Genomic DNA, 27,812 nt, shown 5'->3' with positions numbered 1-27,812 from the left:
AGTTAGCATTACTGGCCCTTTAAAGAAGAGTTTTTGAAATATATCAAGCAAAATCTCAGTGAAATAATGATCATAAAACTCACACGTTCAGAGAGGGATACATTCAATCATGCAGGAAGTAAGGTATACTTTATGTTTATTGATCAGAGGATACAAGATAATAAATAGATACAAATTTTCATCAACTTTCAGAGCAATATACCTTCATTCAAAACACTGGCAGTGAGAATGTGACCAGTGTATTAATTGTAATACTTTATAGTTTCACAGTCTTGAGATTAAAGCCTGTGCGGAAACCCACTCAACCTGTCTTGTCAATAACCGTTACATACCCAAGCAATGTCATGTCATATACCTAAGAACCCTGTCCAGTGTTCTCCCCAGAGCAATTATAGAGTGGTGGCCGCTACTCTTTAATTTTTGGTAAACAATAGAAACTCAATTCTGTAACAACTACATTGTTATGCAAATGAGCCACCACTCTACCAGAAAATCCTGGGGAGACCACTGCTGTCTCACCATGCCATAATCCAAACAACCAGTCTTTTTATGTCATAAACCCAGCAACCCCTCTCATCACATCATAAACCCAAGTAACCAGCCTTATCATGTTATAAACCCAAGCAATCAATCTCATCACACAATAAACCCAAGCAACTCATCTTGTCATGTCATGAACCAGGCAAACCTGTTTTGTCACAAGTTTATGCAACAGGTATTTGACAAATCATCACCTGAATAACTCATCTTATCATATAATAACCCCAAGAAACCTGTCCTGTCATGTCATTACCCCAAAACATCTTTCCATCAGATTCATTCTCATACTTTTGAGTTGATACTTGATGCTGTGTTTGCATAACTTTTTCTAACATTTTCAATTACTTCATAGACAGAGATATTATGTCTGTTTCCTTAAAATTCATTTGGGGACGGTGGACTCACTCATCATAAAGGAGAGAGGGGCCATTCATTCATTTGGGAAGGAAAGAGTTGTTTGTTTGGGGGGGGGGAGGGGACAGTCATTCATGGGGTGTTAAGGTGGACAGTCTTTCATTTGAGGAAGGTTGGGAAAGGGGGGAAAGTAACTTTTCGTGGACAGATATGTAGTACAGTGAATAAGAATCTAGAGAGTAGAGTCATTATATGAGATGTCAGTTTGTGTCTTGAATACAAATGTTATTGCTTCTGTTGTCTTGGCAACATCCAATAAATGTCCATCCTGAGGAGAGAGAGTAAAAGAGAAAGTTAAAAAAATCATTACCATGGCTGCGTTATTAAAACTGTATTATTCCAATACACAAATCACTAACACAATTTCTAATTATCATAATATGCTTTTTTTTTCATATGATAAAACCATATCATTGGCACAAAAATTTAACTGTGACACTGGAAATCCTCTCATGTTTCAACGTTTGATTGTTAATGTATGAATTCATTTGACATCGTACAGTACACGCATTCTGTACAGTGAATTGGGAATTTTATGGCACAATGATTTCAGACTACACAATATGCAATGCTTCAAAGTTGTTTGGAGAGGCTCTCAGAGAAAGAAAAAAGTATTGCAAAAGTGACTGATGTTATTATATGACTAGTTTTCAATCCATGGTCCTTTGAAAATGGGAAGGAAGCATATTCCGCACCTGCAGAGCTTCAGTGAATGGAAAACAGTGGTGCTGCCATCTTGTTAACTCAGCCATAGATGCACTCTGCAAGAATTAAAACAACTATCAATCATCGTAATATTCTTTGGTCGCATTTTCGCCGGCGTCAACGGGACACATTGTGAGATTTCCAATGTTCTCGCCAACTTTTCCTACCATTTTTAATTTTCCGGGGTCCATCTTTGTTTACAAAAAGTAAGTCTCCCCAGACTGCATCTCTGGACACTCATCTGGCCACTCCTGCAAAATCTGGGAAAATCAGATTTAAGAATCTCCCAGCGAGATGGCGCAACGCCGACAAGAGCAATGCATCCTGGGAGCAACTGATCTATGATGTAATTGTTATGTTTTGAGACAAAATAAAGGAAACTATTGGTTCAAGATTATGTAGAAGAGGTTTTCAGAATCAATTCTCAGTGATGAGTATGAACTATAGTTTGGATCAATTTACAGACAGTACAGATACAACTGATCCAGGATAAAAGTCATAGTTCCACTCATTACCAAGATGGGACTTTGACAGCCACTCTACATAACCTTGAAGCTATACTTTCCATGACTTGTCGTAAAAACTAATAATTACATCATAGATCAGTTGCTCCCAGGATGCATTGCTCTTGTCTGTGTCGTGCCATCTTGCTCTGAGATTTTTGAATGGGATTTCCCCAGACTGTGTTGGGCCACCCCGATGAGAACCCTGCAGAGCAGTCTGGGTAACTGACACTATCAATATTCAATCTAACGGTAATCAATTAAAGTACATCTATATGTATGGAGGGAGGAGTAGTCATCTCTAAGGCTACTCTTAAAAATCTTTCGTTCATACATTGCTTGTAAATTTATAACTTTCAATGATGACAGAAAAGCTCTGAAGTGCCCAGAAAGCTGTCTGAAACAAGAGATACTGACAAGCATTTTACAAGTTTTATGACAAGGAATTATTGACTACCATCAATGATTAAAACCAAATGACAAAACCATAACTGATGAAGGCATTTGTGAAAAGATGAATGCAAGCTTTATGAGTGGATAGTTCGTACTGACCTTTGCTTTGACGTTTTGTTGTTTCTTGTGACCAGCCTCTTTCTCAGGGATGACATCATCGGTACCCTGACTGTCCTGACAGCTTTGACACTCCAACAGGTCATGAGTTGAACTGGGAGTGTTTTCATGCAAACTGAACAAATCCTTTGGGAAAGAAACACACAGGAAATGAGAATTTGAGGAGCAGTTGACACTGACTGGATCAGCACAAAAATGAACCCTGGGAGCGCCAAAGTCAATTTTTGTCGTCTTTATAAAATGTAACCCCAGTAAATTTTTTCACATTTTTGGCAAAATTTTGATTAAAAACTGTAGCCAATGAAATTTTATGTCCAGTTGGTCCAAAATAAAAAAAATTACAGAAGAATTCATAAAAATTGGTAAAATGTTGTACTCAAATTTGGCGGAAAAAATTACAGCACTGCAAAGGGTTAATAAAAAACGAGAAAGTTACTACGTGAAAAGACAAACATTCTGTTGTTCTTCCTGCAACTGACAACTTGAAGTGAAAAAAATGTACAAAACCACGATGTGGCTGCAAGAAGGAAGTATAGAAGATAATAATGTTCAGAAAATTGTAAAATATATTACTGACTGAATATAGGAATTAATTTGCTAATGGCTGGTGACTGTTTGCTCAGTGAAGGACAAACAGTCAGCATTCTGTTGAGAAGTGAATGAGAGAATAATGTTTGTCAACGAATTTTGCAATATCTCTTTCAAATTACATTAGGCAAACATCACATTTGAAAAGAATATATTTGACAGGATAGCGGATCTTAACAAAGACTTTGCACTATTTTAAACACTCATAAAGAATTGGTGCTCATCTACTGGATTTAATTAGACTATACAATGCACACACAACAATGAATACATCCGTGAGCTAACATTACAAAGACATATAGCATGAAAAAATCTAGGCCGCATGATTAGTCTAGAATCCTCTGGTAACTGATCAATATCACATTTATGAGAGGAATAAACTGTCATTTTTGTGACCCCCTTCTCTTAATCTTACATCCTGTGTTTTAGCTGAGCAAGATACATAAATTCTGTATAATTATGCAAGAGAAATGCAAATTTTAGCCTGAAACGGAGTTAAAATAGAAATTCAGTGCCGAATTCAGTGAAAACATTCAGTTGTGTACAGCAGCGTTAAATGAAACTGATGGATTCATATGATATGGATGAAAATTCAATTTTACAATGCGAGGTCACGTAGGAATAAAGAAATATCCAATTTGGCCATCTTCATCAGCCATTCCTTGTCCTGTATTAAATAATTGCTGACTTAGCGTCCAATTTTTTCAGCAGCCAAGAAATCAGTGAAGGAGAAAATGTAAGTGACAGGTTTTTATATCTCTTACTTTGAGATCTGTTGGTGAAAACTGGGTTTGATTGTCTTTGACAAAATCCACGACAGCGCCACTCAGACCTTGTTTTGATACCTGACGTTGATATATCTTCTCTTCTATGGTTCCCTAGCAACAACAAAACAAAGCAAAACAAAACAAAATCAAACCATATAAATCATATCTTCATATCAAAACTCTATTTACAGAATACAGTTGATGAAACCTGTCTTTGCCAACATCTCTCCAACCAAGCAACTGGGTTCACTTATTTAAGGGCAAATGTTGTTATAAAAGTTGTTGAGATCTCTCTGTACGGTACACTAGTCGTATTGCCACTACCGTGGGCGTCTTCAATATCAGGGTTTCGCCATTGTATTCAGCACATGTGCGGCATAGTAATTTTGAGATTTTTATTAGCCGTAGCTGTTGCATGAGAAAGCGATGTTGGAATTGTGCAATTTCTTGTTTTGAAAGTTAGCTGTGACATGTAGTGCGTTCACATCTGAATCACTTATTCACCACCTGGAAATTATCGCCCACTTCTCACCGCATTCAATAGAATCCAACCATTCTAGATCAGTCATAGAAATCCCCCTACAAAGTGAACCATGGTTGACAGTGAACAGATACGGCAGAGCAGTTGAAAATATTTACCTGGGAATACCCATTGATAAATATCCATTCATTGGTCTGCCTGTCATGAACGTGCAGAGAATAATAGACCGCTATGCTTTATGACTTTCAAAATAACACGGCTCATTGCTTCCTTGAGCATTCGCCGTCATCACCGATCAATTCAGCCAATTTCATAATCCCTTGGGCTACATCTAATATATTGTACAGGCGTTTGACAGACTTCATAATATATCTACGATGTTTTCATAAAATGCTTGGCTTTGGCTTGAATAACGCCTCATTTTTTACTTTATTTTCAGTTGGAAACCATTCATTTGTTTGGTGTCATAATGATCAACAGATGAAAACACCATGATATTCCATTTGACCGTCACACGTGATCTTTTCATTTCTGACGCATCTCATAACGCAATGGATGTAACCCCTGGCCAAGAGTTCAGTCACATTTAACCCTTTGAGTGCCAACGTCAATTTTTGTCCCCTTTAGAAAATATAGTCCAGTCCATTTTTCTCAGATTTTTACCAAAATTTTGATTAAAAACTGTAGCCAATGAAATTTGATGTCCATTTGGTGCAAAATTATCAAACAAATACAGAAAAATTCATAAAAATTGGTAAAAATGTTGTACTAAAGTTTTGGTGGGAATAATTACAGCACTCAAAGAGTTTATACAAGCAGAATTGTATAATGTTGTCTTACAAAATGTAAAATAATATAAAAAGTCCAAATAACGGATATCTCTACATTTCCTATTTGCTGACTGACAATCTAATCACCCAATTAGACACAACAAAGACTTTGATCGAAAGGATCAGATATTAATAAAAACATAAATTGCTCACGTAATTTCTGAAAATATAATCACAAAATGTAAACTTGGCAACCACAAGAATTTAGTGAATATACCAAGTAGACAAGCAGACCAATGCATAACATGAATTTCCAATATACTGTATTTCCCTAACACCACACAATAACTTTGAACAGTTAATTTACTCACAGTTGTTAGCAACCGATAGATGTAAACCGTTTTCTGTTGGCCGTCCCGCCAAACTCTTGCCATGGCCTGAGCAAAGAAAACAATGGATAATGCTAAAATTAATTTCTTTGAAAAAAATCCTGCAGTTGTTGGTGTCTGCTTGTTGTTTTTGACCAAATCAATTAATATGGTGTATGCGCAACCCTGAAGTCCCCCCTGTGCAATTTGCATGGTGTACAACGAACATCTCTAGCATGACACAATATGTACTTCCAACTCGTTCAATTCTGAAGGTAATACGTGCCTTAAAATTGAAAGACTAAAACCTTTTTCTCAATATTTCCTCACTGAAAGTTTTGGCAATTCTCTAAATGAACAAAGAATAACAATCAGGGGTCACTGTGCAAAGTTTGGATCTAGAAAACAATTTTTGAAATTCAAACAGACTTCCACACCTATGTTAAAACAATGGAGAAAAACTGCATTTTTGATTTTCACAAAACCTCGACGGTAAAAAGTTTTCTTACTCAAAGAGCTTCAAAACAAGTCCCCACATTCAGTAGACGGGAAAGCAATTGCTAAATATGAGAGTCCAAATAGCCGTCCCCTGGGGGCATTCAACTACCTTAAATTAAATAATGAAATGTTCCTTCATGGGCCCTCTCAGCATGAGTATATTACCATTTTACCATGGTTGTCCAACTACAATGTTGGTGAAATTCATGCACTGGTATGTAAATATGCATTTAATTATTTATGAGGCTGTTTGTTTCTTTGTTTTGTAGTGATGTTGCATTCTGTGGTTCATAGTTTTACACAGAAAATTATATTACACGGCAGTCTATTAGACATATTCCATTATTGTAATGTACCGTAATACGATTCATTCACAGGAATTACACAGATTCCCCATTGTGTGAATTACTTTCAAACATGGTAATTACAAAAACCAAACAATGACTGTATTACAGATGTTTCTATTGGAATACCTGCAGATCATTGGCCGGATTCCAGTCAATATCGTAGAGTATCAACCGGGCTGCACCAATCAGATTCAGTCCCACACCACCTGCTTTGCAACTCAACAGAAATACAACTGCAATAAAAAACAAGAGTAAAGCCAACAAACAAACAAACAAAATGTTGATGACAATAAGATGATCAAAAAAAAATGGGGGTTGTTAGATTCAAATTAAATTACATGTTGTGTTATTCCATTCATCCTTTATTATAATCATGATCATGGCTTATGCATAGAAATATGGCAAGGGAATTAATTTTAGAAAATGTTAAATTGAAAGAAATTTTCAACATTTGTAAAATGTACAAAAAGTGTTCAATAATTTTGAAACATGATGGAGAGAGAGAGAGAGAGAGAGAGAGAGAGAGAGAGAGAGAGAGAGATGATTGGGAGACAGAGAAGGAGAAACTGGCTTACACTGGTTTGAGTGGGAGGCATTGAATCTATTGACAATGTCTTGTCTTTGTGTTGCTGGCGTGCTACCATCAAGTCGTCCATAGATGTAACCCTGTGTGGTACACAACCTCTGTAGAAGATCTAGAGTCTGTGAACAGTGAAGTTTTAAGATACAAGAATCAATGAGCTTAACAGTAACTAGTAAGCTAGGGAGTCTTCTTTCTGTTCAGCCAGCAGGAATCAAACGGAGAGATTCTCAAGTTTCAAAATAACTATATAAGTTGTCCTACCAAAGAGCTTTCAGTTTTGAATAACTTTTACCAGGCCAATGAACCCGTTTGAAAATGTGTACAGGAGTGACTTTGTGAAATGTAATATTTCATCTACTGGGGTTTCTTCAGCCCAGTTACTTAAATGTATCGCTGCTTCTATTACGGTATGTCACTGCAACGATAAACAGTTTATGCAAAGATGATCGCATACAGACATAACAGTATTGTGAAAACCAGAGGGGCTCCAAATTTCATAGACTGCGATATTTTCGAAATGTGAGCTGGGGAGTTGGAAGTAGCAGCATATTACTTGAAATTCAAAAGTATTGGGAATAACAAAACAATTCATGGGTCTAAGTTTTAACCACAGGCAACTGTGGATTTCAAAGCAGTTGAATGGATGATTTCAGTCGGCAATTGCGTGAGTACTCAAACTTTTGACGATTTTTTTTACTATTTTTGTTTTTTAATGTCAACCATTGTTTCTTGTTCCATTCCTATAAGCATGTTGAAACACCCACTATAAACATTATAATAGTAGAGTAAAGGAAAGTAGAAATTTATTGAAATCTTATCCCAATTGGGATCTTAATAATAGAGTACAAAAAAGGTTTTGCAAAATCAACAACAAAAGGGTATTAAATAAAAGATATATCTATCTAAATATAAATATCTACGGTATATATGAGGTGAGGATATTACATGTTCATCAATTTTACTGTGTTTTCTTATTTCCCAATTCACATAATGATGAATTGTTAGTTCTTGAAAAAAAAGTTTATACAGTCTTGTCTCTGAATGTGTTTTTACAAATGTTTAGTTTACTGAAAAATCATGTCCAAAGTCTGTGTAGCCTTTGCAATGAAAAAAGAAATGTGTCTCATTTCTCCTTGTTTGTTTTCGCAAATTGAGCATGCTCTGTCTATAACATTGAGATTTCTATATCTAACTGTTTCTATGTGTAATATGTGTGTACTAATATGTAACTTATACAGGGCTGATCTATGATCTGGGTTTCTTATGACGAAGATAATTGAAACAGAAATCTTTTTTCAACTCTCTGTATGCGCGGACTTTACTTTATGGTGCCCTGTCTGGTATCATCATTCATCAATTCAAATAGATTAGATTAGATAGATTAGATTAGATAACTTTATTGCCATTATATACATTCATGTGCATTAGGAAATTGTCTTGCTGTCATCACACAAAACAAAACAACATCAGATATTACATGTAACTAAAAAAATGACTATAAAACAAAAAAATGCACATTTTTCAAATAACTGTTAACTTTTAAATTGAAATCTGTTTGTCATTTTCCATTGTTACATTCATCAAATGTCCAATATTTAAGAGCAACAATGATTGTTTAATACCTGACAACAAATTAGCTGTATGTACATTGTCCAGTTGACAGCCAAGGTCATATGCCTCACGAGTCAGTGTAGTATCTGCTCTCTTACATATTTTAAGCCAATATTTGACCGTTTGTGTTATGCTTGGAACAATTAGAGGATATCTACCCAGCTCCATTAAGCATGCTATGTTGGCTGCTTTGTTATTCACTTTACGTATGTGCTTGCAGAATTTAATGTGCAACTTTTCTCTTGGATTTGTTAAGTTTATGAGTGTGGTTTTTGCATTTGTGCATATGTCCGCAGTCGATACTTCTGTACAATAATATCGCAGAATAGGTTTTATCATAGAATCAAACATCTGTAAATGGACCTTAGTTAGAATATTTGATTCTGCAAACACTGTCTCAATTTAAACACACCTTCATAGCCCTGTTTTTCAAATCAATAGGCCAAACCCGGAATTCGAATCGACCACGGTACAAACAAAGCCATGTGCGCAAACGCGCATAGACGTACGTGTATTTCCATACGCGCTAGAACACATGTGGGTTTGTTTGTACCGCATCACGTGATTATTTGGGCGTACTGAGTCTGTAGAACGCATCGCGTCCTTTTTATTCCGGAGTAGAACCATTTGTGCTCTATTTAGTTTTCCTGTAGAAATAATTGATGAGAGAGATGCATCATACCTGTGTGTAGTTAGACACAACCACAACTCTTTGTTTGGGTTTTGATTCATTGAATGATTTCAACATCGCAGCAAGTACGGTCAATTTACCGCTGTCACTTGTATTTTCTTTATTCTGGTCAAAATCCAGTGGATACACACTGACCAAATCTTTAAACAGTGTTTCCTGCAGGTAGAACAAAAACATAATAGAAAAAATTAGTCATTAGAGAGTTTTCTTTATGAACAGCTAATGTTCATGAGTCATTTTTACTTGACTTTCTCTGTAGGTATTGTGTGATAAAACTTCTAACAAAACAGCACAGGGGAAATCTGCGAGTGATATAAAATCAATTTACCAGTATTCAATATTGTCAAGAGCAATACATCCGTTTGATGTAAATATCTGGCAGCAACTTTGGAAAATCATATTATCTAAATTAAGCTCTATGAATTATGTTGGAAACTTTTCACCAGTTCATGCATGTCCAGCTATCATTTCCATGGCAACTGTCACCGCCCATGTCATCATCATCACCACCATCATCATATCCTTTTCATCTTCATTATCATTACTGAAATCATCATTATTATCATATGATTGCAACAACACAGTTGTCATGGTAATCCACAGCTTCATGGTCACCATGCCAACACAATCCTACCTGAAGTTGGCCCTCTCCAACAGCCTCTCTCTCTTGATGATTCTTCGCATGATTGTAGACAAACGTTGGATGGTTGCAGAGTTTCTTGAGTGCGGCCATACCAAGCAGATGTGTTGTACCATTGTAGTATGAGGACAGACATGACCGGATCACACTGGAGGAAAGAAGTTGGTTGTACACTTGAAGCTGCAGTTGGCTGGGTCGACAGAATATAACACTTTCCACTGTTAAAACAAAAGAGACATCATAATTGCTTCAATGTCAGAAAATTCTGTCATAGTAGATAGATATCAGACCACCTAAGACTTCAAGTAGAATCTGCCTTTGGGACAGATATTCAGATTCTGAAATTTTCACAATACTTTTCAGATCTACATACTGTTGTGTGGGTTCATTTTGTAGTCTGGGAGTAAGCAAAGTAGTCACTGTCATATTTTATGAAAACTGAAAAGATTTTCAAGAATTCTACCCTCCTGATGGACATCAACCCTCTTGATAGAATTCAACCCTTTTGAGAAGACTTTCAATCCTCTTGAGAAGACTTCAACCCTCTTGATAAAGCACAATCCTCTTGATAAAAATTCAATCCTTTTGATAGACCTGAGCCCTCTTGATAGAATTCAACCCTCTTGACAGACTTCAACCCACTTCATAAGATTTCAATCCTCCTGATAGGCTACAACCTTTTTGATGAAATTCAACCCTCATGACAGACTTCAACCCACTCTCGGCACCAGAGTTCTTATCGTGCGTTCACTCATAAGTATCTCTGGCACAGGCAGCTTAATGTTCATGTGACGTTGAGGTCACTGGAACGTCAATGAACTACTTTTTACCTGTCACGCACTGTAGCCATGGTATTGCCACAGTAACGCGCGGCAGTTCGAATTCGTTCCAGCACGCGCACAGTTATCTACAAATTCAAATAAAAACGCCATTTTCTCTTTTCAGTGTTTATTTATTGTTCTTTCTTTTGAGTATTCATATATACGGCCTTGGTAAATAACTTCGAGTGCAGGAGGGGTCACAATTCAAGAAAATACATCATCAGCAGACGATTTCAGAGGAGATTTGCCCAAAGGTCAGAACAGGTCAAAGCCTTGTTTCTTCCCGAATAATTACACTATTTAAAAGTAGTTCCAATGCTAATTATATTTTTCCAGTTCGTGTTTTGCTATAAACTAATAGTAATTACTTTTCAAACCAATGAACATTTTTGCATGGAGGATGGACTTTGTATTTTCAGCAAGTTCGTCACAGTGTCGGTTTTCGAGCTGACTTCCGGTTTGCGGATCGGTATGTGGTGATTTACCGCGTAAACAGGACACCTGTGGCAGAGTCACTTATCGCCGACTTGAACACACCAGAAATTGTGGGTAATGCGTGATAAGAACTCTGCCATGGAGATTGACTTCAACCCTCTTGATAAAAATTAACCCTCTTGATAGACTTCAACCCTCTTGATGAAAATCAACCCTCTTGATAGACTACAACCCTCTTGATAAGAATTCAACCCTCTTGATAAAAATTTAACCCTCTTGATAAAAATTCAACCCTCTGTGAGTGAAAATTTAATTTTTTGATCTAAACAGGACAGTGAAAACTTCATCTACTTCGCAGACTTCAAAACTGATCAAGTCCACCAAAAGTACAGACTAGTAACATATTGAAAATATCTGGGTGTCTCAAAAACTGAGATACAGCTGCATTCTACCCAGAGAAGAATACTGCACGGGGTTTACTTGGCACATTTCAATTCAACAGTTTCTCAGAGGGTACAATGCCGTCACAATTGTCGGCACTCTGAGACAAGATTAATGAATAGTTGAAGCCACTATCGCTCGGATACACATACCTTTAGGAGGAAGGTAACTGCTGTTAATTTCCTGAGTTCTCCTCAAGGTGAAACTTGAAATTAATCTTGTCATCTGTTGATTTGCACAGCGGCAATACAAAGATTGTCAATAGATCACTATGTGTCATGACATGTAGATCAAACATCTTGCATTCTGAGAACCAACACATTCACATTTAGACCACAATTTGTAATAATATCAGATGATATTCACAAAATGTCTGTTTCACCAAAGGTAATGTTTTTGACCATCTACAATTCACCCTTACTGTGTTTTTAGATTCACTTCTATTTTATGAATGCCAATTCTTGAACTCAAATCACTGAACAAGGCTACGCCAAATAAAAGCACTTTTACTGTCCAGATGTTCACTAGCACCATAGAAATAATCATATATTTCAATCCCTGCAGACCTAGTAAGCAGATCAGAATATCAAACATTTGACTATCATCAGATTTTCAGTTTCTAATATTTCTAGTGCTTAATACCTCAGCAGCTCTTGTTTCTCCGAGTTGTTTCTCTTCAAGACTAACATCTGGCTGCCGTGACCTGACAATAGGATCTTCATATACTCTCTTAAAAGCAGAGCGACTGCCTGTGTGGTTTGAAGAAGAAGAAAAGGAGAAAAGTGAACCCTTTGAGTGCTGCAATTTTTCCCACCAAAATTTTAGTGCAACATTTTACCAATTTTTATAATTTTTCTGTATTTGTTTTGATAATCTTGGAGCAAATAGATATCACATTTCAATGGCTACAGATTTTTATCAAAATTTTGGCAAAAATCTGAAAAAAATTGACTGGGGTATATTTTGTAAAGGCCACAAAAATTGACTTTGGTGCTCAAAGGATTAAGAATGTTCCATTCATATTCTGTTTGATTTACAGGTCATGTTGAAATGTTCATTGTTCACCTAATCAAGGCAGCCTGTAACACATGCGATGTCAAAAGCTACTGTCGACAACTAAAATTTAAATCCCATTTCAAATATTTTTTGTTATACATTAAATATTCTACACAACATGATTGCAACGCTAATAGTGGTTAGACATATTTTTAGGGTAGGGCAAAGAATGTGTACACTTCGCAAAATGAAAATAGTGAAATATTATCAAAAGTTAAAGCTATAATAACTTAAGGTAGAACGCGCCTCGGGGACAGATATTCGGACTCTCAAACTTTTACAATTCTTTTCTGATCTACCACTTGTGGGGGTTCATTTTAAAGCTCTTGGTGTAAGAAAACTTTTCACTTGCTTAGTTTTTCAAAATTCAAAAATTTTATTTTTCTCAATAGAGTTAACACAGTGATGGTGGCCATTTTGAATTTTAAATATTGGGAAATCTTGGGTTTGTTGTTTCTCTTGTTCCAAAATTTGCACGGTGACCCATTTTGTTATTCTTGATTTTTGAAGGAGAATGGTTAAAAGATTCCCTAGGGTAAGTTTGAGCAAATGTTTAAGTCTTTCACTTTTGAGGTGCATACTACCTTAAGATGAGTTCTTGTGCATGATGGATTTCAGAAAATTAAGATGTGGACGACATCCTGGACTACATTGCATTTCTGATGATTATATGACTTTGGAGAAAGGCAGGTCACCTGAGTATCATGCAGAGATTGTAAAAGTGATTTTAATTAAACGTAAACATGGGGATCAAATACTACCCTAGGAAGCTAACTAATATATTTCGCAAAAAACGGCAGGAACACACCAACAATTTCAGTGTGGCAAAATACTGATACCTTTAATACTTGAATTCTAGCAGGTATAAGGTCAATCAATACTGAACAAGAATTCCTGGATAACATAGTATGACCACCTATCGGTACCTTAAATTTCAGGAACTCATGTTTGGTTATGACCACAGATATGATTAAAAAATCTTGACACAAAAATTTCCTAGAGAATACAATAAGAGTACCTACCTAGAATTCCAGGATTGCAGAACTCCACAATTGAGAAGAATTCTTGAAGGTCATTCTGTTAAGGGTAACAGTTAATAAAAAGGAATGAGACTAGAAAATCAAATCTGAAGGAAAGGCCCTGGCAAATCATGATGGCGCAGGCAGATAATAATGGTACTGGCAGCTTGTGATGGCACTGGCTAATCATAAAGACCCAGGCAAATCATGATGGCACTGGCAGATAATGATGGCACTGGCTAATCATGATGCCACTAGCTAATCATGATGAATGACCCTGGCAAATCATGATGGCACTGGCAGATCATAATGAATGGCACTAGCAAATCATGATGAATGGCACTGGCAAATCATGATGAATGGCACTGGCAGATCATGATGGCACTGGGTAATCATTGTGAAAGGCACTGGTAGATTATACCGGTAATTATGGCACTGGCAAATCACGATGAATGACACTGGCAGATCATGATGGCACTGGCAGATCATGATGGCACTGGGTAATCATTGTGAATGGCACTGGTAGATTATAATCATGGCACTAGCAAATCACAACGAATGGCACTTGCAGATCATGATGGCACTGGCAGATCATGATGGCACTGAGTAATCACTGTGAATGGCGCTGGTAGATTATAAACATGGCACTAGCAAATCACAACGAATGGCACTTGCAGATCATGATGGCACTGGCAGATCATGATGGCACTGAGTAATCACTGTGAATGGCGCTGGTAGATTATAAACATGGCACTAGCAAATCACAACGAATGGCACTTGCAGATCATGATGGCACTGGCAGATCATGATGGCACTGAGTAATCACTGTGAATGGCAATGGTAGATTATAATCATGGCACTAGCAAATCACAACGAATGGCACTGGCAGATCATGATGGCACTGAGTAATCACTGTGAATGGCGCTGGTAGATTATAAACATGGCACTAGCAAATCACAATGAATGGCACTTGCAGATCATGATGGCACTGGCAGATCATGATGGCACTGGGTAATCATTGTGAAAGGCACTGGTAGATTATAATCATGGCACTAGCAAATCACAATGAATGGCACTTGCAGATCATGATGGCACTGGCAGATCATGATGGCACTGGGTAATCATTGTGAAAGGCACTGGTAGATTATAATCATGGCACTAGCAAATCACAACGAATGGCACTTGCAGATCATGATGGCACCGGCAGATCATGATGGCACTGGGTAATCATTGTGAAAGGCACTGGTAGATTATACCGGTAATTATGGCACTGGCAAATCACGATGAATGACACTGGCAGATCATTATGGATTGGCACTGGCAAATCCACAGGAAAGGAAGGTAATTAAGTCACATGGTATGACATTAGAGTATTGCAAGAAAAGACAGTAATATGAGAAAGAACACCAGTAAATGTTTGAAACTGGGTGAAATAGAAGTAAAATAACTCATTATACACTTACATCTGTAACCTATGAAGTTTCATCGTACAGTAAGTTTCAGTATCAGAGAACATGGAGTACAATAACTTTACGTGTTATTGGATGCTATTTGACCTTTGACCCTTTAACACATTTACATCAACAAGGGGAAAACGAGGAGATTTTACATTGTTTACAAAAAAAACATAGATCTAAACACTGAGTAATTCACACAGTGAATAACGGTCAGTCCAAAACCTGTTAATACCAGTGAAATTATGTTGCTGAACTACAATTTCTACTATGTGCACTGTCTTGTATAGGTTTAAGGTTTGTTCCGTGCGCTCAACGTGTACCCAGTCTGCTCCCGATTGCGTGATGCACAACAGGTATCCTAAAAAACACTTTAATTTGACTTTTCTGGTAAAATTGGATTAAAAATGTGTATGAAAGGAAAATTTTGGTAATTGGATATCAAATATACACGGGTATAGATAATTTGTTTTTAAATACTGAATAGCAACCTATATGCAAAGCACGTCATGTGATTACACAAACTGTTTAACAATAAAACAGAATTCAGCTGCTGTCATAAGATAATGTCTTTTATACCAGGCTAGCACTCATTGCGTGTGAAATATCGTTTGACATGAATTTTATACTCATGGGTTGTTGTTATCATAAAATATTTCAGAATTATATGACAACTAGAATGACACAACAGAGATGAAAATACAAGGTGAAATTATTGAAGTACAAGCAGCTAGCAACTGACCTGGATCGGCGTCCCTGTCAGTACAATTCTTCTTTTCACACTTAAATTACTGATCATCTGTGTATACAAAATGACAGAATATGAATAAAAGCACTGAGTCGTCACGCAAATCACAAAAATCAATAGACTGGGAAATCAATAAAAGCAATCAATCATTATCAATCACCTGGCCAATAGCAATAAGCTTGTCTGTCGGTACAATCACTTCTATTTAAAGGGGCAGTGAACTTCATGTTCAAAATAACAATGAAAAACAACTAGCCCGCGGGCTTGGGATTTGATCAGCAAAGCAGTGTGCAAGTCAATCCATCTGGGGATGAACTCACTGGTTGGTTACCGCATGAATTGACTGGAACTGGCAATGATCCAGTAATGTGTTTCAACCGGTTAGTTACATGTAGGCCGGTCAATCTGGCTGGTCAGTCAGGCTGGTCAATTTGGCCAAAAAGTATAGTGTGTGTACATGAAGTTTGACACACATACACTGTTTCACGGACCAATTACTATCAATAGGAATCATGATATGGTTCAGTGGTTTTGTCTAAAGACATACGGTAATTACTATGCTCAAACTTTCCTAAAAGAAACTTTCAACAATCCCTTTCGAAATTAAAAACAGGAGTCAACAGACAAACTTTTGTACTTGGGAAACAATTACAATATTTACTGACACTTAAAATTCAAAATGGCAGCAATTCCTTTGTTAACTCTATGGAGAAAATTAAATTTTTGATTGTTACAATAGTAATACAATGAAAACTTTATTTACTCCATGAGCTTCAAAATGAGCCCACACAAGTAGTGGACAAGAAAAGTTTTTAAAAAGTTGAGAGTCGGATTACCTTTCCCCAGGCCTAGTTTACCTTGAAATAATAAATTTGTAAAGGAACAGTCACTGACCCGTCAGACTGACATCAACATCTTCACTTGTCCACCCCTATTCACTGTTTACATTTCCACAGTCATGATTGAAAAATAATGAATTTGGGTCAAACTATTGTGTTTGGAAGGGTTAAAATGTTTTTAAATTGACTTACTGCTGTGGTTTTGATGGTTGAGTTTTTCAACCGATGACCTTCGTCGCAGATCATGATATCGAAACGAACTTTATCGATATCATCAAAGGATCGCAATAACATCTCGTAACTGATGATCATTACTGGGTAGACAGTAGATTGCGCAAATTCCTGAAACAGAATTGAGAAATATTAGTTGTCTGTGAATCATGTGGTTTATATAATAAGGCAATGAATTAAATTGTGATGAACTTGATTAAATTGCGACAGTCTGATGAGCACGCACTACAAGCAGTCTGTTCACCCGTTCACCTCTAATGCTCTGTAAACAGGTCCACAATTGATAACAATGGATTTGAGCCAGACCATAGTGCTGAAAGAGTTAAATCCACGAGTCAAGATGCAAAGGTTTTCAGTATTTACAAAACAAAATACCCCACTTTACTGAATTGATTTAATTAAAATCCGTTCTAGGCTGATAAAATTTAATAGTGGATAATTATCTACCGTACATGTCAATTGACACTTGCCTTACCGGTACATGTACATTACACAGTGAAGGATTATTCCCAGACAAATGAGTAAATCAAAGCAAACTCTGTCAATCAAAGCATCAATACTACTATGATGTACCATATTGACAATATAGTACCGGTAGTATTTTGAAATGCAATGTATTACCCTAGCTGGTTTATCCGATCCAACTGGATACACTATAATTCTTTCCTTTCCAAGCCATTTCCTGAATTCCTGACACCAGTTCTTCAAAGCAAGCGATATGACAATATGACATATATAAAACAGGCAACACTACAGAAGAAACAGTTCTTGAACTTTACTAAACACACCATTTCAGAGGAGGGATAAAAAGCGTTCCAAAATTTGACACTTATATATGACAGAATTACCGGTACAAACAATTATCTACCCTATCATTAAATATGAGTTCCTATCAGGTTGGTAAATGTAACCATATCAAAACCTTTGATGGCTATTGTAGCCCTTTTTATCACAAGTTTGGTTTAATCCTTTGGATTCTGTGATGAGTTAAGCATTGTACACTGGAAAAAGGGGTGATACAAAAAGGGGCGTTGGTATGACTTGAACCTGAGGTACAAAAAATCTTTGACATATGCAAAAATTCTTGTTCGCAGATTAACAATTTTTTCACTTGTACTGTCAAAGTAGACAGCTTACCTTAACAAGACTGCTAGGAGTGACAATGACCTCAGCTTAAGGTAATGCGCACCTCGAAAGTGAAAGACTTAAACTTTTGTTCAAATTTTCCTTGAGGAATCTTTCAATCATTCTCTTTCAAAATCAAGAAATCGGAGGTCACCGCTCAAATTTTGGAACTTGAGAAACAAATTACCCAAAATTTACTAATATTTAAAATTCAAAATGGCGGCCATCCCTGTGTTAACTCTATGGAGAAAAATAAAAATTTTGATTTTCGAAAAAACTAAGATGGTGAAAACATTTCTTACACCACGAGCTTTAAAATGAGATTCCAACAAGTGGAGGATCAGAAAAAAAGGTATAAGAGTTTGAGAATCAAAGTACTGGGGTATGTAGCTGTCCTCGAGGTGCATTCTACCTTAACAAGACTACTGGCAGTGACAGTGAGCTTACCTTAACAAGACTACTGGCAGTGACAGTGAGCTTACCTTAACAAGACTACTGGCAGTGACAGTGAGCTTACCTTAACAAGACTACTGGCAGTGACAGTGAGCTTACCTTAACAAGACTACTGGCAGTGACAGTGAGCTTACCTTAACAAGACTACTGGCAGTGACAGTGAGCTAATACCTTAACAAGACTACTGGCAGTGACAGTGAGCTTACCTTAACAAGACTACTGGCAGTGACAGTGAGCTAATACCTTAACAAGACTACTGGCAGTGACAGTGAGCTAATACCTTAACAAGACTACTGGCAGTGACAGTGAGCTTACCTTAACAAGACTACTGGCAGTGACAGTGAGCTTACCTTAACAAGACTACTGTCAGTGACAGTGAGCTTACCTTAACAAGACTACTGTCAGTGACAGTGAGCTTACCTTAACAAGACTACTGGCAGTGACAGTGAGCTTACCTTAACAAGACTACTGGCAGTGACAGTGAGCTTACCTTAACAAGACTACTGGCAGTGACAGTGAGCTTACCTTAACAAGACTACTGGCAGTGACAGTGAGCTTACCTTAACAAGACTACTGGCAGTGACAGTGAGCTTACCTTAACAAGACTACTGGCAGTGACAGTGAGCTTACCTTAACAAGACTACTGGCAGTGACAGTGATCTTACCTTAACAAGACTACTGGCAGTGACAATGACTATTAACAAGACTACTGGCAGTGACAATGAGCTTACCTTAACAAGACTACTGGCAGTGACAGTGAGCTTACCTTAACAAGACTACTGGCAGTGACAGTGAGCTAATACCTTAACAAGACTACTGGCAGTGACAGTGAGCTTACCTTAACAAGACTACTGGCAGTGACAATGAGCTTACCTTAACAAGACTACTGGCAGTGACAGTGAGCTTACCTTAACAAGACTACTGGCAGTGACAGTGAGCTAATACCTTAACAAGACTACTGGCAGTGACAGTGAGCTTACCTTAACAAGACTACTGGCAGTGACAGTGAGCTTACCTTAACAAGACTACTGGCAGTGACAATGAGCTTACCTTAACAAGACTACTGGCAGTGACAGTGAGCTTACCTTAACAAGACTACTGGCAGTGACAATGAGCTTACCTTAACAAGACTACTGGCAGTGACAGTGAGCTTACCTTAACAAGACTACTGGCAGTGACAATGAGCTTACCTTAACAAGGCTACTGGCAGTGACAGTGAGCTTACCTTAACAAGACTACTGGCAGTGACAGTGAGCTTACCTTAACAAGACTACTGGCAGTGACAGTGAGCTTACCTTAACAAGACTACTGGCAGTGACAATGAGCTTACCTTAACAAGACTACTGGCAGTGACAGTGATCTTACCTTAACAAGACTACTGGCAGTGACAGTGAGCTTACCTTAACAAGACTACTGGCAGTGACAGTGAGCTTACCTTAACAAGACTGCTAGGAGTGACAATAAGAATCCTTCTAACAACTGGCTTTCCACCGTATGGCCCTTGCTTCAATAAAGTCCTGCATGTAGGTATAATAGGTAACAAGCTTACTATTATTCTAACACTATTTCCAGGTCTCACATCAATAAAACTCCCACTTCTCGCTATATTTGATATTTGTTCTCAACAAAATTAAAGCATGGAAAATGCTGTTATATGCTCAGCATTTACGGACTATTTATCAGATGTAATTTGCAAGGATGTATAGGAGGTTACAACTTCAAGTAATATGTGAGGACATCAATATTGTGCAAAATCTACTGACAGCAATTTCAGCAGATTAATACTCTATATCTATCCAAAAAAAATCAACAAAATTTCCTATGGAGATTTAAATTGATAAATTGAAGAACATCTGAACCAACAAAATATCTCCATGACATCATTTTAAAATATGATCATGTAAATTCAAAGCTGTATAAAGTCCCTTGTATCATAAATTGTACCTCTCCAATATCATCACATGATATGAAAATCGGGCTTTTGGTTTTTTTTGAAACATCTGATATTACTTACCAAATGAGTGTGATACATTGAAGTGTTTTGCCAAGACCCATGGCGTCCCTGAAATGAAGAGGTGGTAAAATTCGAACATTGAACGCTCTTAGTATTACATCACAAATGCTACCAGAAGGAAGCTATTAGAAAACTGAATTTAGAACCAAGGTCAAATGCACATTGTTTATTTAGACTTTACAATAGTCCATCTTTGTCATTTCCTCCAGATTTTCAGCTATCAGATATTTGCATATATACCACGATTTTAAAGCCCAAATTGATGTAACTTTTCCGATATTTTTATCACATTTGCATGGTTTGTGCAGTAGTTTCTCATTCTACTCCAAACACTCTACAGAACAAACTGGAGGTTCACTTGTAAACACAGCATAACCCTAACCCTAACCCTGACAATTTATCTGTCAACATACACAATTTTACTGTATATGACAAATTGATTTTGCAAGGCTAATTTTGTATTTTAACAAACTTTACAGAGAAGAAGAAAAAATGCTTGTCTTTAAAATAAATAATGAAAGTATCATCAAAATTCACTGCTGATGTCATTTTAAATACACTCCTTTTGTGAATATGAGCTTGCTTCACTGTTGGGCTCAGGCTATACATGATATTATCAAATTTGGGCAAAACTTTCTAAATACGTTTTTCCAGACATGAGTGACAGAGAGTGAGTGTGTTCATTTCAATGTGAGAGGCTTACTGGTTAGGAACCATACCATCAACAAGGACTTGATGAAATGTACACTTACGCCAATATTGCACCTTGTCCTGTAGAGGGCGCCATACCCATGACACACTGATAGAGGAAGATGACTCCGGAACTTTGATGTGGCCTCAGATGAACTCGCAGATGTGGATCAACGACGACATCAACAACTGGTAAACCTTGTGTATTGTTTAGCCACTGTTAAGATACAGGAATTAAATGTTATTATTACCGGGACTTTTTTCTCGGAAATGTCGAATGCATAATGAATAGCTGTTACATCAGAAGGTCTCTTGAAATTGGTAGCGATGATAAATCCCTAGACTGAAAGATTCCGTCGCGTGCGGGCGCTCTGGCGCACTGCGACCTACGTGGTAAAGGGTCGTAGGTCGCAGTGCGCCGGAGCGCCCGCACGCGACGGAATCTTTCAGTCTAATAAATCCCATGATTTCAGAATTGGAATGGATACTTTGGGATTTGGAAGTGACAATAGATCTTTCAGCATGACAGATCCAATCCATACCATGGGGCAATAGCAATATAAATATGTTCAGCAATGACTGCTTCTAAGTACTAGTTTCAGTGAAAGTGATTTCGGATCATAAGTAACACTGTAACTTCAACAGAAACTACCTTATATCTTCCTATCACTCACAACAGTTCCTGCACAGTAAAACACCGATCTGTGTTTATTCACTCCGCTCTCGATTAACAGGAAGACGACTGTGAGGTGTTGAAATGTGTTTACATATAATACAATGCCTGTACCATGGAAAAACTCAACAAAGACTAAATTACAGTCTGTTGTATAGAGTCAATATGTCCTTTCGCTAATTATATGCAGCCAAATGACAACATTGAGTCCACTATTCAGAAGGTACATGATATCTTAAAAACATACTAACATTTTCTGCCATGCGAAGTCCACCATCATTTTGTTCGATAATTTTTTTCAAGTGACCATTGATTAAAAATATTGACGCAGCTTGTCTGGGCTGACTTACACAAGGTATTAAAGACACCAAGCCTTTTTTTTGTTGGTGTTTAATTGTTGGTAGGTGCAATGCTTGTCTTTGTACATAAGGCAATAAGAAAATCTGCATTGCTGTTTTAAAGTTAACATCCCGTTGAAAAAAAATTTAGTTCACTGTGGCACAGATGTTTTATACTTGCAATGGCGCAGTTTTAAACAAGTACTTGCCAGAGAGTAGCAAGCAGAATGAACAAATAAAACTACAAGAAATTAAAAGTGAATTATACAGTACCTGGTGAGTAGAATTTGGTCTTGGCATTACAAGAGCTCCCGAAGCTGTCGGATCAAACCTTGGTGTTACTGTTGATGACTTGGGGGTCTGAAGTATTAAATGGTGTTACGTAGGTTGAATACATGTACATATCTTATATCTATACATGGGTTGCTGGAAAAGGGGTATATTGTGTGTTTGAAAACGACTAAATACAGCAAGAATTTTGAAGAATGCTCTACTGTACACAAACTGATACACAGCTCACATACCTGTACACGTCCTTCTTGACTCTCTGAACCTTGTTGGGGGTTCCTAAATGGCTTACTGGCTGGGCGTTTTCTCCTAGGTTCAGCAGGTGTTTCTTGCATCCCAGGTGTTGTGAAGCATTTCCCAGTGCTCCATTCTTCATCTGAAATTTCATTCATTACCTGCCAGTCGTCATTAAAAGTAGAACAAAAAGATTTCTGTTGAATACTCAGTAACTCACTCATTCAGTTACAGAATTGCAAAAAAGGTTTTGCATATACATGCATCCACATCAATCAAGCTTAATGTACCTGAATGCAAGACTGAGCTTTGCCTACCTAAGTAAGTAGACATAGCTGTCAAGGTAGTGACAGATCTCCAACAATTGTTTTAAAGGGGCAGTCCTAAAACACTGGTTCTCGCATTAGTTGTTGTTGACACGTGGTATTTATATGGTGTTAGCCCTGTGTTTTCCATAGAAATTTTTATCAATTTGGCCAACTTACGTTTAGGTAAAGCTGACGAATAACCTGCCCATTTAAGCAAACTGTACGTTTTTAGAATCATCAGACAGCCTATGTATAGATATTATTTTTATCTGTGCTAACTTACGAATTCAGTCACGCAAATTAAAAAATCACTTTATTTTTTTCAGCCTTTGTAGAACAATTTCTTGCTCCATTCCTGTAGTGTCAAGTAGATATACATAGCATTCAACTTATGAACAAAGACTGTATGTATGTACATTTTATCGGTCAAATTTTATTAATAACGACAAAATTTGAGCTTGGGTTCATGAGTAAAATTTATTCTTAGCAATTTGCACAATGTGGACAACGGTGTGTGTATGGAGACTTATTATTTGTACTCTGAAACTTTGTGGACAAGCATCAAATGCGTTTGTTTTATAAGACAAAAAATAATTATGTTATTATTGTATTTAAGTTTAAATGTAAGAACTATTGTTGCTCTTATAGGGAGGAGTATTGACTTGCAAAAAAAGACAAAAACTACAAATGCATTGCTTCTAAATGAGTGTTTGAGGATGCATACAATCTGCAAGCGGATGCGCACAATTTGTGTATGAAAATCTAGCCTGCCCAATTAAGAATGACGGTGCAGTAAACACAGTTGGTATTTGGCAGGTTATGATATGGTACTACTTACCTCAACCAATGATATGATCAGAGTTTAGACGGATTGACCTGTTCACCCCCGATTCCCTGTAAGCAGGTCCACTCTCACCATTGATAACAATGGGTTTGGGACAAACCATGGTGGTGAAAGGGTTACAAACCACTACTTACCTCAATCTCTTTGCCACCAATGACAAGAGTCTGTCCTTCTTGTAAATCTGCTAGATCAGATAGTTTGTAACCAGAACTGTGACCAATTCTAGCAGCAAATCAAAACAGACACATTAATTTCAGGGGATGAGAGCTGAGTACATGGATTCATTGTAACACCTGCATTCATCGCATGCTGATCCAATCTTTTTCATTCAAAACACAGTTGGAGCTCTATAAATGTGTCATGGAGGCATATGCAGGAGATATTATATATGTTTGTGTCTGGCATTTACTGTGCTGACCAAATGAATTCCACTCCTAAAATGATTTATCACCATGAAATTCAGAAAATCAGCAATCTAGCTACTCACTCTTTTCCTTCCATATCAATCAGTTTTACATTCCTACCATTAGTAACCAGTATGGCTGTGGAATAAATCAAATGTATAGAGTAAAATGTATTACCGTTTTAAAATATATAGAGACAATATTTAGTCCTTGTGGTAAATAATTTGTCAATTTAGGCCTTGAATAATGTACATTTGCCAAAATTTGCAATGCAAGGCAAGTTGATTGATATACATTGGTAGTGTCGGTGACAACTATCGGCAAAAATTAGGTTTTTGTACAACTTCTACTTAGCTCTAAACTGTTATCACAAAGGTTATTATCAATGACTGGTGTGTCTGTCAGTGTTTCTGCAACCTTTGTCTGGCATTCCTGTCTTGAATTCTTATCATTGTGTACTGCAGCACTGCAGCATCATGCATGCTTTACAATTAGCAATCAATTTGTCTAGCATTTAGACTAGCATGCCTTGACCAAAGTTCGCTTGACTTGCTCACCACAAACTGCATTGACAACTCACTGGTCATGTGTTCATGCCAAAGTATTCATCTGGTAGACACTAACTTGCTGTTTTCCATACTGGCAAATCAAACCCCATTGAATTCCACAGGCAAAATATTCTTTAAGACTTGCCCATGTGCATTCAGATTGGGAAAAAAATGTCTTGTAGTTCAACTGAGTAAAGTTGAGAGTGAAAACATTGATTTGTATTCATACACTGCCACTTACCATCTCCCTCCCATTTCTTGTGTTTCTTCTTGGTGAGTTTTGCCCTGTAATAAATTAAATCAACATCAAACTTGTCATTTAAAACTTGCAATGGTAATCAAACCATACATTTCAATGCCATCAAACAGATGTTCTTGTTCTTCACGTTTTTAGGACAAAAAGACAGCTCTATTGCTGAGAAATTCAATGTTACTTAAACACAAAGGCTCTTGGGAAATCCCTGGCATGATTTGACAAACTTTCATCAGTAAAATGTATTGAAATATTTACAGAAAAAATATTATACAGTCAATTTTATCAAAGCATCCTCATACTAGGGAATAATAAACTTTACATCTTGAACTTGACCAAATAAAGCTGCTATAAGCTGACCTATTATTTCACAACTTCACTTTTTCATCATAGTTCTCACTTACCACATCACATTATAGTATCTCTTTTGTACATCTACTTGATCTTTTGTGGTTTTATTATCAGCGTTGCAATACAAGCCTTTCTTTTCCTTCCCAATGTTTAAGCGGTTCGTATCAACTTTTGTTAAAGTTCTAAAGCGACTGTCTTTGTTTTTGTTTCCATCCGGGAAATGCTGTCGCTGACCAGTCATACGTGATACCGGTGTTTTACTGATACTGTGAATATCCCTGCTACAAGAAACTTGACTTCTGTTTGAGTCGTCTTCTTCGACATCTTCTGCAATCTCGGAAATCCAGCGTATCCCTTCTTTTCCTGTCTTGGAGTCTTCCACATCATTTCGACAAAACTCCTCAGACACTGGTTCTGGAATTGACCTCTCTGCCGCCGATACATCTGACTCGGCCTTGGTATCAGTTTTCTTGCTTCCTAGCGATGAATTCAGCGATGTGGACTTCAGAAACGGTGGAATGAATTTCATTCTTTTGGCAGAGTTACCAGAAAGCTGAGATGGTGCGGCCGATCTCCTCATGGTGACCTCCCAGGTTGTATAAGATGTCCTGTGTTGTTGCGACCGACATGCGACACCAGTCTCAATGCACTTCTCAATAGAAAGGGTTACTATTTTTTCGTACTTACCACAGATCAGATCGTGTACTACAGCCTTTGAGGGGAAGATACTTCAATAGTAGACTAAAATTAAAAATAACCCTGGGAGAAAAGTGTTCGGTCAATCGTTCATAATCCGGACTGCACGGCCACTACAAATGTCCACCATTTTGTATTTGCCGCGCCTCTTCAAGCCTAGACCGATAGAGGGCGCCAGTCAGCAGGTGCCTTGGCGGAACATGCGGAATTCTTGAGCATGATGCAATGCCCTGGACATCAGACAACTACCACTCATCCCCCTGCTCTTCGCAACGTCCAATAGTTGCCTTTCCATCCGCTAGACTGCGACAACCCTGAAAATGACAGTTTAATCATCGCAAATACCACAACCTGACAAGCCGCAGAACCGAGGAAGAAAACATGCCTGCTGCATGTGCATGTAGGCAACAGTAAGCTTAAAGTACCGCACCATAGAGTCTCAAATTTTGTGTTTGTCCGAGTTATAGCGCACTTTGCAAATAATGTTTAAAGGGATATAGTCGTCGGAACTGCGCCTGTGCGAGTTTCTTGTTTACAAACAATGTATTTCGTGCACGATATCAAGATGCACCTCATCATCATAGCTGCAACATTTAAATTATACGATGTAGATTATGACAGACATGTTTTAACTGTCATCAATCACCATTGTACCTTGGATACATTGTTGCCATGGGTTGTATGGGTCCCATACGACCTTTGAGCGCAGTTCCGACGACTATATCCCTTGAAGTTCAGGTTAGAGATATATATTAGCGGTGACTTTGATTATGTTATATCGCTTTTGTTCTAGAGAAAAAGCGCAGTTGCTTCTAGTTTTCCAAAACTCAGAAAGTACTAACCTCCTATACACAGCCACACACACTGTGGAGTCTTCCACAGTCTTCTATTCTACTGTCTATGACAAAACGCGGTGTGTACATTCAATAACAAATGAATTTTAGTCATCTGCAGCAAAATAACGTCATAGCAATATTGTAGATGACAGATAAATTCTGGTCTGATTTTATTTTTGGCGTCAGGTAAGTCGGTGTGTTTTGCAAGCTGCAAAAAAATATCAGAAAATATATCAAAAGTTATGGGACTCGAAACGAGTATGTCAGGATATACTCGTACGTGCCCAATCTGAGTAAATTCAGACGCTGAAATGTTGATTTTCTTCCGTTTTTTGAATCTTTCATGGAGAGTGCGAAGACCAACCTGAGTCATACATACAATCGCACTGAAAAGCCAGGTGAAAATGGATAAGCTAATATCTTTAAAGTCTTGACAGAATTAACGGGGGAGGCTGGTGCGATTGGGGAGGTCACTATTTTTCGTGCAGCTGTTTAGGGGAGGGTCACTATTTGAAATCATAAAAATATTACCAAATCAAACCATTTTGTTACTTGGTTTTCAAAATCTGCTACATCAGGAAGGGGACCTCCCCAGTTACTTCTTGCATCACATCATATACATGTACATCAATTTCAT

The 27,812-nt window shown here is 37.4% G+C and overlaps 1 protein-coding gene across 2 annotated transcripts; it reads right to left on the bottom strand.

Annotated features, from left to right (window-relative positions):
• Positions 1-119: 119 nt before the first annotated feature.
• Positions 120-26,478, bottom strand: LOC139142278 (DNA repair and recombination protein RAD54B-like). 2 transcript variants are annotated; one of them, XM_070712160.1, is made up of 24 exons: positions 25,697-26,478; positions 25,281-25,324; positions 24,575-24,629; positions 24,222-24,309; positions 22,938-23,096; positions 22,687-22,773; positions 21,465-21,619; positions 20,713-20,760; positions 20,134-20,215; positions 17,742-17,822; positions 17,082-17,231; positions 16,045-16,101; positions 13,852-13,906; positions 12,416-12,522; positions 11,926-11,998; positions 10,071-10,294; positions 9,428-9,592; positions 7,127-7,253; positions 6,678-6,784; positions 5,710-5,775; positions 4,085-4,198; positions 2,715-2,858; positions 1,650-1,715; positions 120-1,222 (listed from the first exon to the last, which is right to left on the bottom strand). In XM_070712160.1, the coding sequence occupies exons 1-24, from the start codon at positions 26,221-26,223 to the stop codon at positions 1,127-1,129; spliced, it is 2,877 nt and encodes a 958-aa protein (XP_070568261.1). In that variant the 5' UTR covers positions 26,224-26,478; the 3' UTR covers positions 120-1,126. The 2 variants fall into 2 exon arrangements, with proteins under 2 accessions (XP_070568261.1, XP_070568262.1); XM_070712161.1 differs by having other exon boundaries at positions 1,033-1,222; positions 26,331-26,464.
• Positions 26,479-27,812: the final 1,334 nt, after the last annotated feature.

This window comes from Ptychodera flava, chromosome 10, assembly GCF_041260155.1.
Source record: "Ptychodera flava strain L36383 chromosome 10, AS_Pfla_20210202, whole genome shotgun sequence".
NCBI lineage: Eukaryota > Metazoa > Hemichordata > Enteropneusta > Ptychoderidae > Ptychodera > Ptychodera flava.
Note: the sequence above shows the minus strand (reverse complement) of the source record. Positions and strands in the feature narration are given on the sequence as shown.

Excerpts from the sequence above, each read along its gene's own strand:
- LOC139142278 (XM_070712160.1), bottom strand. The coding sequence starts at position 26,223 with ATGAGGAGATCGGCCGCACCATCTCAGCTTTCTGGTAACTCTGCCAAA. Across the intron at positions 24,630-25,280 it reads CAAGAAATGGGAGGGAGATG|CCATACTGGTTACTAATGGT; the intron begins GTAAGTGGCAGT and ends TTTATTCCACAG. Across the intron at positions 5,776-6,677 it reads ATCCGGCCAATGATCTGCAG|GCCATGGCAAGAGTTTGGCG; the intron begins GTATTCCAATAG and ends TTCTTTGCTCAG.